Genomic DNA, 16,856 nt, shown 5'->3' with positions numbered 1-16,856 from the left:
TAAGTTGCAAACAGGAGGCTTCCCTCCTAAATACCTAAATGGTGTCTCCTAAGAGCGAGGACACCGTCCCGACCCAGAGATTGAACACTAATCCAGTGACAGCATCTCATTACCATTCATATTCTAATCTCCCTGAGTATGCACTTTTGTTTCAAGTGGCATTAGATCCTTTTTGAAAATATAAATTGTAAGTACATGAAGAGAGCAACCACAAGGTCATTTCTGGCAGTTCTCTGACCTGTCTACAGTGGACGGGATTCCGAGTGTTCCAGAAGCTTCTGTTCCCGGGACTCGTTGGTCTGCGCCCTCTGCGTCCTTCCCCCTCCGACAGCTTTAGTGAGGTGTGATTCACATACACTGAACTACAGAGTGAAAGTGTACAATTTGATGACTTTTTTTCCTTACAAGTAGGGCTGAATAGTCAACAAATTTTGGAGACTGTTGATCTATAGACCAAGTAAGAAGGGCCATTGACGTTGTCACAGTTCCCATCCTGGCTCCTTGCTTTCTCTGCCACATACAGTTTGGTCCCTTCTTTCGTGCCAGCCAGTGGAACTGGCTCACAGCTGGGGTGCGTGGCCCCCATGTGACAGCAGGCCTGGCCCTGCGGCAGGGACCTCTCGTGTGCCCGGGGGACCTGCACTGAGATGCAGCATTGCACCATGTATTGAGGAGTCATAAGCATTCTTTTTGCTTATTTTTGTTGTTTTGCAGCTTGATCTTAAGCAAATTATTTCATCCCTTCACCCTCCTGTCTTGATGAATGGGAAGCAAGGCAGATGGCCACAGCTTCCCCTCTCCTGTAGCATCCGGTAAGAGGAAGCCCACGTCTTTGGGGATTTTAGGGTTCCCGCGTGTCGCCCCCCGTATTTGTTTCCTCCTCTTACTAAGTCTCAGTAGGTGTCACTGAGTTGCTCCTATCTTGCTGCTGCCCCTTCATCAGCTTATTCCTAAGTTGTGGCCTGATGTATTCACGTTAACGGAACATGGGTCGTCTTAGAATTGCCCGCTTAGAGTTGTTCCTGCGTGTCTGGTTCTTTTTTTTTTTTTTAAAGATTTTATTTTTAATTCATCTCTACACCCAGTGTGGGGCTTGAACTCACCACCCCGAGATCAAGAGTCACACGCTCCACTAACTGAGCCAGCCAGGCGCCCCATGTCTGGTTGTTCTTTTAAACATGTGTTTATTGGGCTTAGTGAAGTGACGTTAATGAGTTTCCATTTTGGTCTCTCCAGGTCGGAAGGCCAAGGACATTATTGACACAGCTCGGGAGAATGTCGCGAAGATGATATGTGGGAAACCTCAGGACATTATCTTCACTTCCGGGGGCACCGAGGTAAAGTTTCTAAACAGGCTCACAGTCTTTTAACTGTAAGTTATATGAAAAAATAGAACATGGTTCCCTCTTGGTATTATTTTTTTAAAAAAAGAGTAATGCTTGGTCTTGGTCTTGGTAATTTTGCAAATTAGCTTCATATAATTAGTACTTATCCTAAAAGTAAATTCCAGGTGGCTGATAGGATATTTGTAACATAACGTGTAAATTAACTTGCATTATTTCAACAGAGAGTTTCCTCTTCATTTTGCCCTGGAATTATCCCTTTAAGTCCCTTCTAAATTGTTTGCCTGATTAAGATTTTGAGGTTTGACCCTTCCAGATGTACTTTTAGATTGATGGAAATACTCAGAGACAGTGGGATGGTGTCAAGGCTTCTGCTCAAATAGTAATACTGTCTCCCTTTCTGGGAAGGAAGGCGTGACTATCACCCACGGGTGATGTAACTGTCCATGTGGAAAATCCAGGAGAATCTGCGGCTAGATTATTAGAGTTAATAAGAAAATTTAGCAGTTATTAGATACAAAAATCAATCCTGTTTTTATGTACCAGTGACAAGCAGGTGTGTTGTCAAAAATCGATCTCCATGCTCTGGAGCCCAAAATGTAACACAAAGACAGAGTTTGGGGATAAAGAGGAACGACAGTTTATTACTTTGCCAGGCAAGGGAGGCTGCAGCAGGCTGATGCCTTCAGAACTGCAGACCCGCCCGGGGTAAAAGGCTCAGGGCTTTCATAGGAAAATACAGGATCCAGCAGCGTCAATAGGAATCTGGTGCATCCTACCAGCCACGTTCATCATGTCTCCATGGTGGTCTCATGGCCAGCGTCGGCACTGGCCATCCGAGTCTCATTATTAAGTATCGATACCGAGTTCCTGGAACAAAGGAGTCCACAGAAAAGCAAGTGAGGGGGAGGGGATGGCTTCAAGAATGAGAAGGAGAAAAATGTGGTCTGTTTCAAGTCAAACCTTGCTGGAGCATTAGTGTGTTCCTCTTAGTTTCCATATAGCAGTTTCGATAGTGGTTTCAGGTTTCTACCAGAGCACGAAAAACATCAAATACTTAGGAAATAAAGCTAACAAAAAAGAATTTGTAGGACCTTTTTCATAGACCCCGCCCCACCAGGAAAGTAATAGAAATATTCGTGTATACCGTCTTCTAAGAAGTTCTGAATATACGGAGCAATTCACCAAGCTCCCAGATTGGAAGACCCAGTGTTCTAAATACCTCAGTTCTTCCCAATTGATCTGTAGATTCAATGCAACCTCAGTCAAAATCCTGACACTTTTTTGGTGGAATCTCACAAATTTATATGGAAATACCAAAGGCCAAGAATTGTCAAGACCTCTGGAAGATTAAGAACACAGTGAAATGACTTGCTCCCCCAGATTCCAGCCTTTTGTAAAGCTTCCTAATTAAGGCAGGCGGTCTTCGGGCAGGGACAGACGGTAGACCAGAAATAACGCCATGCATGTATATGGGCACTTGTCCTATGACTGAGGTAGCCATGTATCCTCGTTTGCTCAGGACAGTCCCAGGATATATGTGTTGTCCTGACATAATTTAGTAGTGCCCTCTTATTCTTTTTTTTTTTTTTTAAGATTTTACTTTTTTCTTTGACAGAGAGAGACACAGCGAGAGAGGGAACACAAGCAGGGGGAGTGGGAGAGGGAGAAGCAGGCTTCCCGCGGAGCAGGGAGCCCGATGCGGGGCTCGATCCCAGGACCCCGGGACCACGACCCGAGTCGAAGGCAGACGCCCAACGACTGAGCCAACCAGGCGCCCCAGTGCCCTCTGACTCTTAAGTTTTTCTGGCTCAGATGCTAGATTATATGATCACCATATATGACTGAGGTAGCATAACAGAGCAGGAAGAAAGAATGGTCTCCAGTAAACGGTGCTGGGACAACTGTATATCCACAAAGAAAAAGGAAATTGGATTTCTGCTTCACAACATAAAATAATAATCATAACTTTGGGCATAATAAATACCTAATTATGAAAAATAAAATTTAGAAAGCTTTCAGGTGATGTTTTTATCTTTGTGATGATTAAGAGCAATGAATTTCTTCTATATGATACAGAAAGCATTAACCATAAAGGAGAAGGCTGATAAATGATACCACCACCACCACAAAACAGACTTTACGTCATCAAAGAGTCCTATGAAGAAAACAAAAAGACAAGCTAGACAGTGGGAGAAGACACTCACAACATATAACTGACAAAAGACTAGCATCTAGGATATAAAGGCAGGTAACCCAATGGAAATATGGGCAAGGAACTTGAGTATGTGCCTCACAAAGCAGACGCCCAAAGAGTTTCTACATGTGAAAATACTTGGCACCGCCATCAGAGTAAAAAACATTGAAACACGTCTGCACGCCCATCAGAATGATAAAAGTTAAGCATTGCAATGGTAGTAAGTGTGGACAAAGGACGTAGAGCAGTGAGCACGAGCCTAAGCTGGAATGCCGGTTTGGGAAAGGGACTGTTTCTGGTGAAGTTGAAGACGCGCATACACTGTCAGCCAGCAGTCCCACTCCCAGGGCGTAGCGTAGACAAGTGAGGCGCGTGCGCACCAGGGCACAGGTAAAGACTGTTCACGACAGCCAGAAACTGGGAGCAACCCAGGTGTCCCTCAAAATTAGCATGGACCAATGTTAATACGTTGTGTTGCAGTCCTACAGCGGAATGTCACACGGCCACCTGCAGCAACGTGCATGGATCTTGAGACGCTGAATGAATGAAGTCAGTCAAAGGGTCCATTGAGCCAGTCTGGCTGAATGACGGGCCGGGGAGCTGCCGCCTCGCCCCTGGGCCCCGCGACCACCACTGCGACCAGACTCCCGGTGGCCTACAAGGAGCTGCCTCAGCCCCAGCTGCCTGGTAGGGCCATCCTGGTCTCATCTGGTGCCAAGGACGTTTGTGGTCTGGGAGCACATGGTGCATTTTCAGATGTGACTTGGTGGTTCCCACGGAGGCCCCTGTGCTCCCGTTGGGGCCCAGGGCAGGGCAGCCATTTCCAGGGTTCAGCAGCGACTGACAGACACATGCAGCACGTGGGAGGGGCTTGGGCATCTCCATCCTGTTCACAGTCATTGGGTCATCTTTTACACTACCATCCACAGTGGCCTTAAATGGGAGTGTAGGGACTCTGCAGCCATGTGGAGCCCCGAAAGAACATCTCTTCTGGATAGAATGGCTGTGTGGCAGCATTTTCTACAAGGGTGTGACCTGGGACCTCTAAGGAAGCATCCACGGGTTGGAGAAAACCATCTGAGTCATCCATCCCCAACCACCTCCTCACTGTTGCCTGATCCGACGTGTTGCCCATCGGTGAGCCACAGAGGGGGCTGCCTTGGCATGCCACCAGCTGGACACTGTCTTAAGTCCTCTGCACACGGGATGGCAGCATGTGGACACCTCAGCACAGTGCAAGCACTGCCCCCCATCGTGGGGTACCCCCAGATGCTCCAAGGGACTGGATCTTTACTGAGAAAAAGTTCGTTCAGTTCTACTCATATGAAGGTCAGAAGGAGACAAAATAAACAGTATTGTTTAGAGGTGCTTGCATAGGAAGTCAGAGTATCCAGAAAAGCAGGGAAATGATTACCATACAAATCAGGGTGGTAGTCAGCTCCATGGGGGTGGGGAGGGGACAGTGATTGAGGGGGCCCGGTGTGCTTCTGCGTGGGGCAGTGTCCACTGTCTTGATCAGGTAACAGTCACTCAGTATTCACTGCCTTACTTCTCTGTTAAACTTATGTTTATATTTTATACACTTTTCTGTATATAGGTTATAATTTAAAATAAGAGAAAAATTTTTTTTGTTTTTTTTTAAAGTCTTCTACCCTGAACCCTTCAGTTATTCACTCTGGCTACAGGAAACCAGTATTGTTAGCTTCCTGGTGTCTTCCAGAGAGTCTATGCATTAAAAGCAAATAACTATGTAGATGTCCCTGTTTACCCTTTCAAGGATATTTTTGCATATATGAGCAAATGTATGTGTATTTCCCCTTTTTTATACAAATTGGGTAGACTACTGTATATAATGTCTGCTACCTTTTTTTATTATAATTTAGCAAGTATATTTGTATTTGAGATCTTTTGGTCTCTGCACATAAAGCGTTTCCTTGTTGTTTATACCTTGGTGTCCACTGAGCAGCGTTGCATGATTTATTTAACAAGTCCTTTATTGGTAGACTCTGAAGGGCTTTCCGAGGTTGAGCTGTTACAAACAGTGCTACACCTAATAAACAACCTTTCTGTACATCATTTTGCTTCTATGCAAGTGTAGTGATTGGATCAAGTCCAAGACATAGACGTGCTGGGTCAGAGGGCTTTTTTGATAGATATGCCAAATGTGGCCCTTAATATGCCAGATTATACTCCCATCAGCAGTGGGTACCTGGACAAAATATTCTTTTTTGATAGATTTATAAAATTTAAAAATTCATAACATTGCTTAATAAGACAGGCATAATTGACTGGAAATGAATTCTGACATTTTTGAAAGGTTGAAACCCCAAATCTTTGTCTTTGGGCATTCAGATGTGCAGCTCAGAAGCTGAATGTCTTCAAGACCATTCTTTCCTTTTTAAATGTTAGTCACAAGGAAAATGAAGTCAGAGAAGGTGCTACCCTTGCTCTCCCCTTAGCCCAGGTGTCCGTAAATGCTCTTTCTGCTCTCTGCAGTCAAACAACTTAGTAATTCATTCCGTGGTGAAACATTTCCACCAAACCCGTCCCTCCAAGGGGAGCCCGGCCGAGCTGTGCAGCCCGCTGGATGGGGCCACGCCCCACCTTATCACCTGCACCGTGGAACACGACTCCATCCGTCTGCCCCTGGAGCACCTGGTGGAAGAACGGGTGGCCGGTGAGTGACCAGCCTGGCGGATTCCGCAGGGCAGCTCCGCTCACTGCCGCTCACTGATTCCAGGACCCGGTGAATCATTTACCGCCCGCTTGCAGCCTCCCTGGCCGTCCGCAGGGGCAAAGGTCACATAGCCTGTCCCCACACGGGAACCAGTGAATGCTGCCAGATTGTCCCTTAGGGAAAAAATGGGTCATCAATGTGGAGATCCAGTCTAGATCTATCAAGTAGACGATACTTCAGATTCTTGTATATAAAATATACGTATTGAAATGGTATGCCTGTAAATGCTAAACAGAGCTTTTCACTTGGATTGCAATGATTAAATCTTGGCTTCCACTTCCTCCGATAGGAAGAACAAGGGTCAAATAGACCTCAGCATCAGGGGGTAAACACCAGAATGAATGTGCTCTTGCTGGACGACTTCATCTCAGCACAGGGGAGTGAGGCCTCGCCAGGGGGCCGGGCGGCTCGGGAGCAGACGGCTCGCCAGGCAGGCTGAGGGGCGGGAGGGTGGGCTTGGCCAGCAGTGGCAGTGACTCTGACCTTTCACTTTTCCCGTGCTGTGAAGTCTCAAGACACGGGGCACAGACCACAGACTTTTGAAAACCAAGAGCCCTTTTCTTCCCCAAGACAGCCGAGGTGATTACTTTCCTTTAAGCAAAATGACTTTCCTCTCTGCCTCTCTAATCTGCCTGGAAACCTGAAGGTGAATCGAGGGAAAGTATTTTTATCATAAAGATAAAGGACTGTAACATAGTGTTCTGTTTGACTATGAAGACTTTCTATGGATTTTCCTGTTTCCTACAAGGGTTCTTCTCTTTCTGGTCTTACCTAGATGCACTACTTTAACTAAAAAAAGAGACCAGTCAGGTCTGACTTTCTTATTTCAGCTCTTGTGCCTTTTTTTTTTTTTTTTTTTGTCTTTCTTATTTTTCTGTACTTACAGGGAAGGGCGACACATCATTCTTAGTTGCTGTTGCATTTAACCTCCTGCTTAAATTACAAAGATTTTGGGTGGCTCAGTCAGTTAAGTGTCTGCCTTCGGCTCAGATCATGATCCTGGGGTCCTGGGATCGAGCCCCGCGTTGGGCTCCCTGCTCGGCGGGGACTCTGCTTCTCCCTCTGCCGTTCAATGGTTCTTAGTTTATTCACCAAGTTGTGCAACCATCACCATGATCAGTTATAGAACATCTCATCACCCCCCAAAACCTTGTACCCACCCACTGTAATTCTCCGTTTGCCTCAACCCCAGGCAACCAGTAATTCATTTCCTGTCTCTAAAGATTGCCCTATTTCAGAGGACTTTCGTATGAATGGAATCATAGAATATGTGGTGTTTTTGACTGATTTCTTTCAATTAGCATGTTTTCAAGGTTCATTCATGATGTAGCATGTACCAGTACTTAATTTCTTTTTATGGATTTATACTATTCCATTTTATGTGAATTCTAATTGATATAAATAACATTCACGTTACTTATCCATTCATCAGTTAACAATTATTTGGCATTATGAATAATGCCATTATGAACCTTTGTGTACAAGTTCTTGTGTGGATGTATGTTTCTGTTTCTCTTGGGCTTATACCTAGGAGAGGAATAGCTGGGTCACAGAGTAACTCTGTGTTTAACCTTTTGAGGTGACCTTCGTATTCCGAAGCAGCTGCACCCTTTTATGTTTCCAGCAGCAGGGCACAAGGGTTCCTGTTTCTCTGTGCCCTCGACAACGTTTGCGATTCTGTATCTTTTGTTATAGCTATATCCCAAGGGGTGTGCAGTGGTATCTCATGGTTTTGATTTGCATTTCCCTGATGGCTGATGATGTTGATCATCCTTTCATGTGCTTAATAAAAAGACAAGTAATCCTTTTTTTAAAAAAAATATTTATTTGAGATAAATATTTATCTGCCCCCAGGGGGAGGGGCAGAAGGAGAGGGAGAAGCAGACTCCCCGCCGAGCAGGGAGCCCGATGCAGGGCTCGATCCCAGGACCCTGGGATCATGGCCTGAGCTGAAGGCAGACCCTTAACCGACTGAGCCACCCAAGCGCCCAGGAGGAGTAATCCCAGCCAGAGCAGCCTTTCTTTTGCTGTCCTTTGAGTCTTGCAGTGGATGCATGAACTCTGCCCTTCTCTGGCTCCTACCCTGTCCCTGGAGCCCGCCCAGGCCTGCAGTCCTCTCTTGGGCACGTGGTGCTCTTCTCAGTCACAGCCAGTGCTTCTGCCACCCACCTGCGTGGTGTGTGGTGGGGGTGCTAGGCCATCACACCCAGCCCCTGCCCACCTCAGCAGTTTGCCCTCCTCACGCTCCATGCTGTGTACTCTGCACGTGGATGATCACTACGTCTCTCATAGTTTTCGCCTATTACTGTTCTGAGTGTCTTTTTCCTATTCTTATTAATCTAATGCCATCACCTTTCTATATTCTGAGAATTCCTCAAAATTCCTTGTCCACAGGTGATAGCCCTGATTTAGAAAACATCTGTTCTCTCATTTAGGGCCTTGAGGGGAGAGTGGATGCATTTGTCTTAACCATTTTGAACCAAAATCTTGATTCAGTCACCTTCACTTATTATTCATCTGTAGTAATGAGGTTATAAGAGCTTGGAGCAGTGCCTGGAGCCTAGTAGGCGATTAACAAGTGTTTGCTCAGTGTCGAGTGAGTGAAGGTTAAGTACTTGGTACGTTAAGGTGCTCTCATGAAGACGGTAGAGTAGGAAGATCCTGCAATCACCTTGTCTCATGGATACACCCAGATAATATCCACGTCAGCGTAAATAACCCCCAAAAATGACCTGAAGACTGGCAGAACAAATTCTCCACAGCTAAACGTAGAGAGGAGGCCATGTTGAAGAGGGTAGGAAGGGCAGAGACAGGGTTGGGAGCCAGATGGACCTGTGGGACTGTACATGGGGGGAGGGACGCCATGGGCTCAGAGAGGGGAGAAGAGCAGATCCCATCCAGGAACCCCAGGTATGGAGAACCTGCGCTGGGAAGATGGATCCCCATAACATTAGTTTTGAAAACCAGAGGGGCCTAACTTTGTGAGTTCTTAAAATCAGTGGGGCTTAACACCTGGAACTTTAAAAATCAACATGCTTGGCTCTGGAAGAGCTGGGAGACCAAGAGGAAACTGAAGTCCCACCCTTACAGAGACTGTACAACTAACAGCCCCATGGAGATACAGCATAGAAACAGCAGTTTGATAAACTCCTTGGGTGTATGGGAGGGAGATTTATTTACTAATCTCGGAGTGTCTGCTGGAGGGGCATGGTATCTTTTGGGAGACTTCCCCAAGAACAAAGGAGCTGGCAGATGCCATTTCCCTCCTCCAGCTCCCAGCCAGATACACAGACACCCATGGGAACCAGTGTAGTGCAGCACTCTCCACCTAGCTTGTTAACAGTGTATCCCACCCCACACTCTTCTGTGGACCCACATCTTCCCTCCTGGCCTGGGTAGTTTTCCTGGGCAGCTGCAGGTCCCTTCCTGCAGGGGACTGGTGCAGACCTTGTTGGCACTGCATGTCCCACCCCCACGTTTTCCTGCAGACCCACCCACTAACAACAGAGGGACCAAACCCTGTCTACAACAGGCAGACAGCCATTGCAGACAATTGGACTGAAGGCAAATGCCACAACAGTAGGGTGCACATAGGAGACACCCCTAGGTTCTAGTCAATAGGGAACACCACACAAAGCAGGGCACTATAGGACCTCTCCTTCATAAGGCCACTAATTTCAGGAGCAGGAGATCTAGCTGACTTTCCTAACACATAGAAACAGACAGAGTTAGACAAAATCAGAAGACAGAAGAATCTGTCCCAGATGAAAGAACAGGACAAAATCACAGCAAGAGAGCTAAATCAAATGGAGATAAATAATATGCCTGATAGAGAATTTAAAGTAATGGTCATTAGGTACTCACTGGACTTGAGAAGAAAGTGGAGGACCTCAGTGAAACCCTCAACAAAAAGAAAACATTAAAAAGAACCAAGAAGAGATGAAAAACTCAATAACTTAAATGAAAAATACACTAGAGGGAATAAATAGCAGACTAGGGGAAGCAGAAGAATGGATCAGCGACCTGGAGGACAGAGTAATGGAAAGCAATCAAACTAAACATAAGAGAGAAAAAAAGAATAATAAAAAATGAACATAGATTAAGGGGGCTCAGTGACACCATCAAGAGTAATAACATTGGCTGGGGCGCCTGCGTGGCTCAGTTGGTTAAGCCACTGCCTTCGGCTCAGGTCATGATCCTGGAGTCCCGGGATCGAGTCCCACATCGGGCTCCCTGCTCGGCAGGGAGTCTGCTTCTCCCTCTGACCCTCCCCCATCTCATGCTCTCTTTCTCTCATTCTCTCTCTCAAATAAATAAATAAAATCTTAAAAAAAAAAAAAAAGAGTAAAACATTGGCATCGTAGGGATCCCAGAAGGATGAGAGAGAGAAAAGGGGACAGAAAATGTATTCAAAGAAATAATAGCTGAAAACGTCCTAAATCTGGGAAAGGAAACAGAAATCCAGATCCAGGAGACAGACAGCTCCCACCAAATCAACCCAAGGAGGGCCACACCAAGATACATAGTAATTAAAATGGCAAAAAAGTAGTGATAAAGAGGGAATTGTAAAAGCAGCAAGATAAAACAACTACATACCAGGGAAACCCAATCAGGCTATGAGCTGATTTTTCAGCTGCGATTTTGCAGGCCGGAAGAGAGTGGTGTGATACCTTCAAAGTGCTGAAAGAAAAAAACCTGCAGCCAAGAATACTCTATCCAGCAGGTCTATCATTCAGAATAAAAAGAGAGAGAGGATTTCCCAAACAAAAGTTAAAAGAATTCAATACCACCAAACCAGCTGTATAAGAAATGTTAAAGGGGAGGGGACTCTTTTTGTAGAAAGAACATAAATAAGAATAAGAAAAGTAGGAAGCACAAAAGCAGTAAATTAAGTATATCTATAAAAATCAGTCAAGGAATTCATAAAATAAGAGGATGTAAAGTATGACACCACATACCTAAAATGTGTGGGGGAGAGGAGGAAAAATTTAGTGATTTTAGAATGGGTTCAACCATCAACTTACTACAAACTGCTATTATGCATAAGATGTTATATTTAAACCTAACGGTAACGACAAGTCAAAAACCAGTAATAGGTATGCAAAAAATAAAGAGTACTGAAAGTCCTAGACACAGCATTCAGACAAGAAAAGGAAATAAAAGTCATCCATATTGGTAAGGAAGAAGTAAAATTTTCACTATTTGCAGATGACATGATACTCTATATAGAAAACACAACTCCACCAAAAAACTACTAGAACTGATAAACAAATTCAGTAAAGTCGCAGAATACAAAATTAATATACAGAAACCCATAGCATTTCTATACACTAATGATGAAGCAGCAGGAAGAGAAATTAAGAAACCAGTCTCATTACAATTGCACCAAAAACAGTAAGATACCTAGGAATAAACCTGACCAAAGAGGTGAAAGACCTGTACTCTGAAAACTATAAAGCTGATGAAAGAAATTGAAGGTGACACAAATGGAAAGACAGTCAACGCTCATGAATTGGGAAAACAAATATTGTTAAAATGTCCATACTACCCAAAGCAATCTACAGATTTAATGCAATCTCTAGCAAAATACCAAGAGCACTTTTCACAGAACTAGAACAAACAATCCTAAAATTTGTATGGAACCACAAAAGACCCCAAATAGCCAAAGGAATCTTGAAAAAGAAGGACAAAACTGGAGGTATCACAATCCCAGATTTCAAGATACACTACAAAGTTGAAGTAATCAAAACGGTATGGTACTGGCACAAAAATACACACATAGATCAATGGAACAGAATAGAAAACCCAGAAATAAACCCACAATTATATGGTTAATTAATTTCGACAAAGCAGAAAAGAATATGCGCTGGGAAAAAGTCTCTTCAACAAATGGTATTGGGGAAACTGGACAGCTACATGGAAAAGAATGACACTGGACCACTTTCTTACATGCTATGCAAAAATAAACTCAAAATGGATTAACGACCTAAATGTGAGACCCAAAACCATAAAAATCCTAGAAGAGAGAGTAGTCAGTAATTTCTTTGATGTGGGCACAGCAGGTTCTTTCAAGATATGTCCCCTTAGGCAAGAAAAACAAAAGCGAAAATAAACTTTTGGGACTACATCAAAATAAAAAGCTTTTCCACAGCAAAGGAAACAATAAACAAAACAAAAAGACAACCTACTGAATGAGAGGAGGTATTAGCAAATGACATCTGATAAAAGGTTAATACCCAAAATATATAAAGAACTCATACAATTCAGCACCAAAAAATCAAGTAATCCAATTAAAAAATGAACAGACGGGCGCCTGGGTGGCTCAGTTGGTTAAACGACTGCCTTCGGCTCAGGTCATGATCCTGGAGTCCTGGGATCGAGTCCCGCATCGGGCTCCCTGCTCAGCGGGGAGTCTGCTTCTCCCTCTGACCCTCTTCCCTCTCGTGCTTTCTATCTCTCAAATAAATAAATAAAATCTTTAAAAAAAAATAAAAATAAAAAATGAACAGACATTTCTCTAAAGAAGACATCCAGATGGCCAACAGACACATGAAAAGATGCTCAACATCACTCATCACCAGGGAAATGCAAATCAAAACTACAATGAGATGTCACTTCACACCTGTCAGAATAGCTAATATCAAAAACACAAGAAACAAGTGTTGGCAAGGATGTGCACTGTTGGTGGCAATTCACACCAGTGCAGCCACTGTGGAAAACAGTATGGAGGTTCCTCAAAAAATTAAAAGTAGAATTACCATATGATCCAGTAATCACACTACTGGGTATTTACCCAAAGAATATGAAAACACTAATTTGAAAAGATCTAAGCACCCCTATGTTTATTGCAGCATTGTTTACAATAACAAAGACATGGAAGCAACCCAAGTGCCCATTGATAGATGGAAGGAGATGTGATGATGTATATAATGGAACATTACTCAGCCATAAAAAAGAATGAAATCTTGCCATTTGCAACAACATGGATAGGTCTAGAGAGTATAATGCTAAGTGAAATAAGTCAGAGAAAGATAAATACCATATGGTTTCATTCATGTGTGAAATTTAGTTAAGAAAATGAGCAAATTAAAAAAGAGACAAACCAAAAACCAGACTTAAATATAGAGAACACAGTGATGGTTACCAGAGGGCATGTGGGTGGGGGGTGGGGGAAACAGGTGATGGGGATTAGTAGTAGATTAACCATGATGAGCAGTGAGTAATGGATAGACCTGTTGAATCACTATATTGTAGACCCCAAACTAATATAACACCATATGTTAATTATACTGGAATTAAAATAAAATTTTTAAAAAATAGATGCTCATGAACTAAGAGTGTATTGCCTCCTTGTGGGCCCCTCAGCAGCAGAACGGAGAGGGTGTTCCACGGAACAAACTCAGCAACTGAAGCTGCTTTAGAGGAGCATTCGCATTGGCTATATCCATGTGCTGTGATGATGGGTGACTCATATTCCTTATAGTTTTCTGAACTTTTACAATAAATTACTTTTTAAATGTGGAAAATACTTTTGTTAAGCTGTATCTAAATGAACTTTCAAAAGAGGTTATTTTACAAGGTTAACCTTGGTCTGTGTGCTTTTTTCCCTCAGCGGTCACCTTTGTGCCAGTATCCAAGGTGAACGGGCAGGTGGAGGCTGAGGACATCCTGGCAGCTGTCCGCCCGGCCACGTGCCTCGTGACCATCATGCTGGCCAATAACGAGACTGGGGTCGTCATGGTGAGTCATTTATCCTTTTAAGAAAATCTAGTGAGGAGTGAAGGGGGCCCAGACTCTGCTTGATGTTCTCATGCATCTTACCTGGGGCCTCTTCTTTCTCCTTCTTTATCTTCATCTTCGCCATTTTTGTCTTCGTCGTTGTCTTCATCTTCTTCCCCCTCCCTCCTCCTCTCCTCCTCCTCCTCTCCTCAGTAATGACTCCTTATTTCTTTCATTCAGTTTTCATGAAATCAAAGAGACATTCTCAACTGTTTATTTTCCCCTACTTCAGCCCATCTCTGAAATCAGTCAGCGAATTAAAGCCCTGAACCAGAAGCGGACAGCTTCCGGGCTGCCGGTCATTCTGCTACACACAGATGCGGCACAGGCCCTGGGGAAACGGCGCGTGGATGTGGAGGACCTGGGCGTGGACTTCCTGACCATCGTTGGGCACAAGGTGCGTCCACAGCGGCTTCCTTCCTTCCGTGACCTCGAGGCTCACCTTAGAGCAGAGCCCACGGCACCCCTGATCGTCCATTTGTTGTCCAGTGCTGTCGGGGGACACAGTGGTGCAATTTGCAGCCCCCACCCTCACGAGCTGAAGAAGGAGAGACCAGCAGCACCCCAACTTGGGACAGGAGTGGGTGGCCAGGCAGGGCTGTGGAAGGACATAGAGGCCTCAGGTGAGACATAAGGCAGGTGGCTTCAGCCAGATATTGAGTATTCTTTGCAGTGGGCAGAGAGCGCCTGTAGACCCCTCATCAGCCCACTCATAGGCCCCCACCCCAAGGATGGAAGATGTGAGATTCAAGATGTTGCTTGCTCTAACTTGATTTAAAGTGCAGCTCTGTGCAGTGGTTTTGTTTTACCAGCTCTTACCTGAAATGTGGGAGAGAGGAAACAATAGTGAGGACCCTTCTGAGACTTCACTCACTTTCTGGCCGCTGACTAGAACCTGAAATATTCGTAGTCCTCTGTGTTGAAGCATGGTGCTCAGCTAGTTTCCAAAGGAGCACGTGTGCTGACCCGACACTGTGGCACTTAATGATTTTTGCAAAATGTCCGTTTGAAAACGTGGAGTCATACCCGGGAAAAGCCCTTGGCAATCTCTAGTTCCAGCCCCTCTCCTTCTACAAATTCTGTTCTGTGATGTGCAGTCAAGCTCTGCTGCCCCAGGCTAGGAACAAGAGTCCAGGCTCTGCCCTGCACCCCCAAGGCTGCTGTGACTCTGACATGTCCAGAGTGGTGATGGGTAGCACAGCTGTGGGACCCATAGGGTACAGAGTATTTCTCTGTGTGCCTCTAAGCACTCAGTATGCATACCGAGTAGGAGCTCAGAAGGTTCTTGCTGAATAAATGACTGACTTTTCCTTTCAGTTCTATGGTCCCAGAATTGGAGCACTTTACGTCCGAGGGCTTGGTGAACTTACCCCTCTGTACCCTATGCTGTTTGGAGGTGGACAAGAACGGAATTTCAGGCCAGGGTAAGATAGAAGGTTAATGAAGTCTCTGGCCTACTGACCATCCTGTTGGTCTGTAGGGCAGTAACTTTTCTTTGTCTCTTAGGAGAACTGTTAATAGCACGTTCTACCTCACTACTGAGTCAGAATTTGCTGCACTGATAGATTCTGCACATTCACAGATCTTCAGTTTCTATGGGGATGACTCAAAGCTGGAGCCTCCTGGCTGAGATGTGCTGCTCTTCTCATGAGGGTGGGATGAGCAGGGTTGCACAGTAGCACCTGGCTTCCTTTCTGATAGCTCCTGTGTCCCTGCGATAGAAGCTGATACTGTAACCAGGGAAGGAGGTGGTACCAGGGCCACACCTTCTATCAGAAATTCTAACAAGAAGGAGAAACAGGAACAACGTGGTAGTGGGTTCCCTGGGTTTTTGTTTGCCTCCTTTGTCCCTGAATTACAGCTGATGAAGCCTGTAACTCAGAAACACTAATGAGGGCAGAAAACAAAACAAAACAAAACAATGTCCAACCAAAGCCAACTCTCACTAGACAATGGACCAGGAACGGGACAGCCTAGCAAGTCAGAGAACTTTTTAGACAATTCCCACTTTACTCTGGCCAATCACCACATGGTAAACTGCTGCCATCCCCACCCGTGCCAGCAAAGGCAGGACAGGGAGCCCAGACTTCCACCTGCGCAGCCTGTGACAAGATCTTCTCATACCCACCCCAGGTGTGTCAGAGGGGGCCTAGTAGGGAGCCAGTAACGAGGTACCCTCACCGTGGTGTCCATGGAGACCACCAGGGCTTCCACCCACAGCTTTACTGACAAAGTGTGTCCTGCCGTTGCATGTTGACACAGGCTGAGTAGGGAACCCAGATTCCTACCTTCACCTGGCAGCAGTGAGCTGGCATACTCCTTTCCCTGCCACAGCAGTGTCAAAAGAAGCCAGCTAAAATAGAAGGGTTAAGTAAGGGACATGAAAATGTCCAGGTTTCCATTGAGAACCACTCATCATATCAAGAACAAAAAAGATCTTAAATTGAATTAAAAAAAAATAGATTCCAGTACTGACACTTGAGATGACAAAGATGTCAGAATTATCTGACAAAGATTTCAAGGCAGACATAAGAAAAAATGCTTCAGCGAGCAATTATGAACCCAGTTGAAATGCATGAAAGTGCCAGCAAGAACAAAGAAGATATAAAGAAGAACTAAGTGGAAACTTTAGAACTAAAAACAACAGCAACCGAAGTAAGCACAGTGGATGGGCACACCAGCAGAATAGGGGCAACAGAGGAAAGAACCCATGAACTGAAAGAGAACAATAGAATTACCCAATCTAAGCAACAGGGAGGAACTAGCCTGGGGAAAAAAACCACACCTCAGGGACCTTGTA

General features: G+C 44.8%; 1 protein-coding gene across 1 annotated transcript in view; it reads left to right on the top strand.

Annotated features, from left to right (window-relative positions):
• Nucleotides 1-16,856, top strand: part of SCLY (selenocysteine lyase) — a 37,478-nt gene that overhangs the window by 6,395 nt on the left and 14,227 nt on the right. Inside the window, 5 exon segments of the mRNA XM_025888858.2 lie at nucleotides 1,237-1,337; nucleotides 6,037-6,217; nucleotides 13,890-14,017; nucleotides 14,289-14,453; nucleotides 15,374-15,480. Of these exon segments, the coding sequence (XP_025744643.1) occupies nucleotides 1,237-1,337; nucleotides 6,037-6,217; nucleotides 13,890-14,017; nucleotides 14,289-14,453; nucleotides 15,374-15,480 (682 nt within the window).

The sequence above is a fragment of the Callorhinus ursinus genome, unplaced genomic scaffold (genome assembly GCF_003265705.2).
Source record: "Callorhinus ursinus isolate GAN/ISIS: 27379988/994484 unplaced genomic scaffold, GSC_fseal_2.0 scaffold2, whole genome shotgun sequence".
Taxonomy (NCBI): domain Eukaryota; kingdom Metazoa; phylum Chordata; class Mammalia; order Carnivora; family Otariidae; genus Callorhinus; species Callorhinus ursinus.
This window is presented reverse-complemented; position numbering and strand designations above follow the sequence as displayed.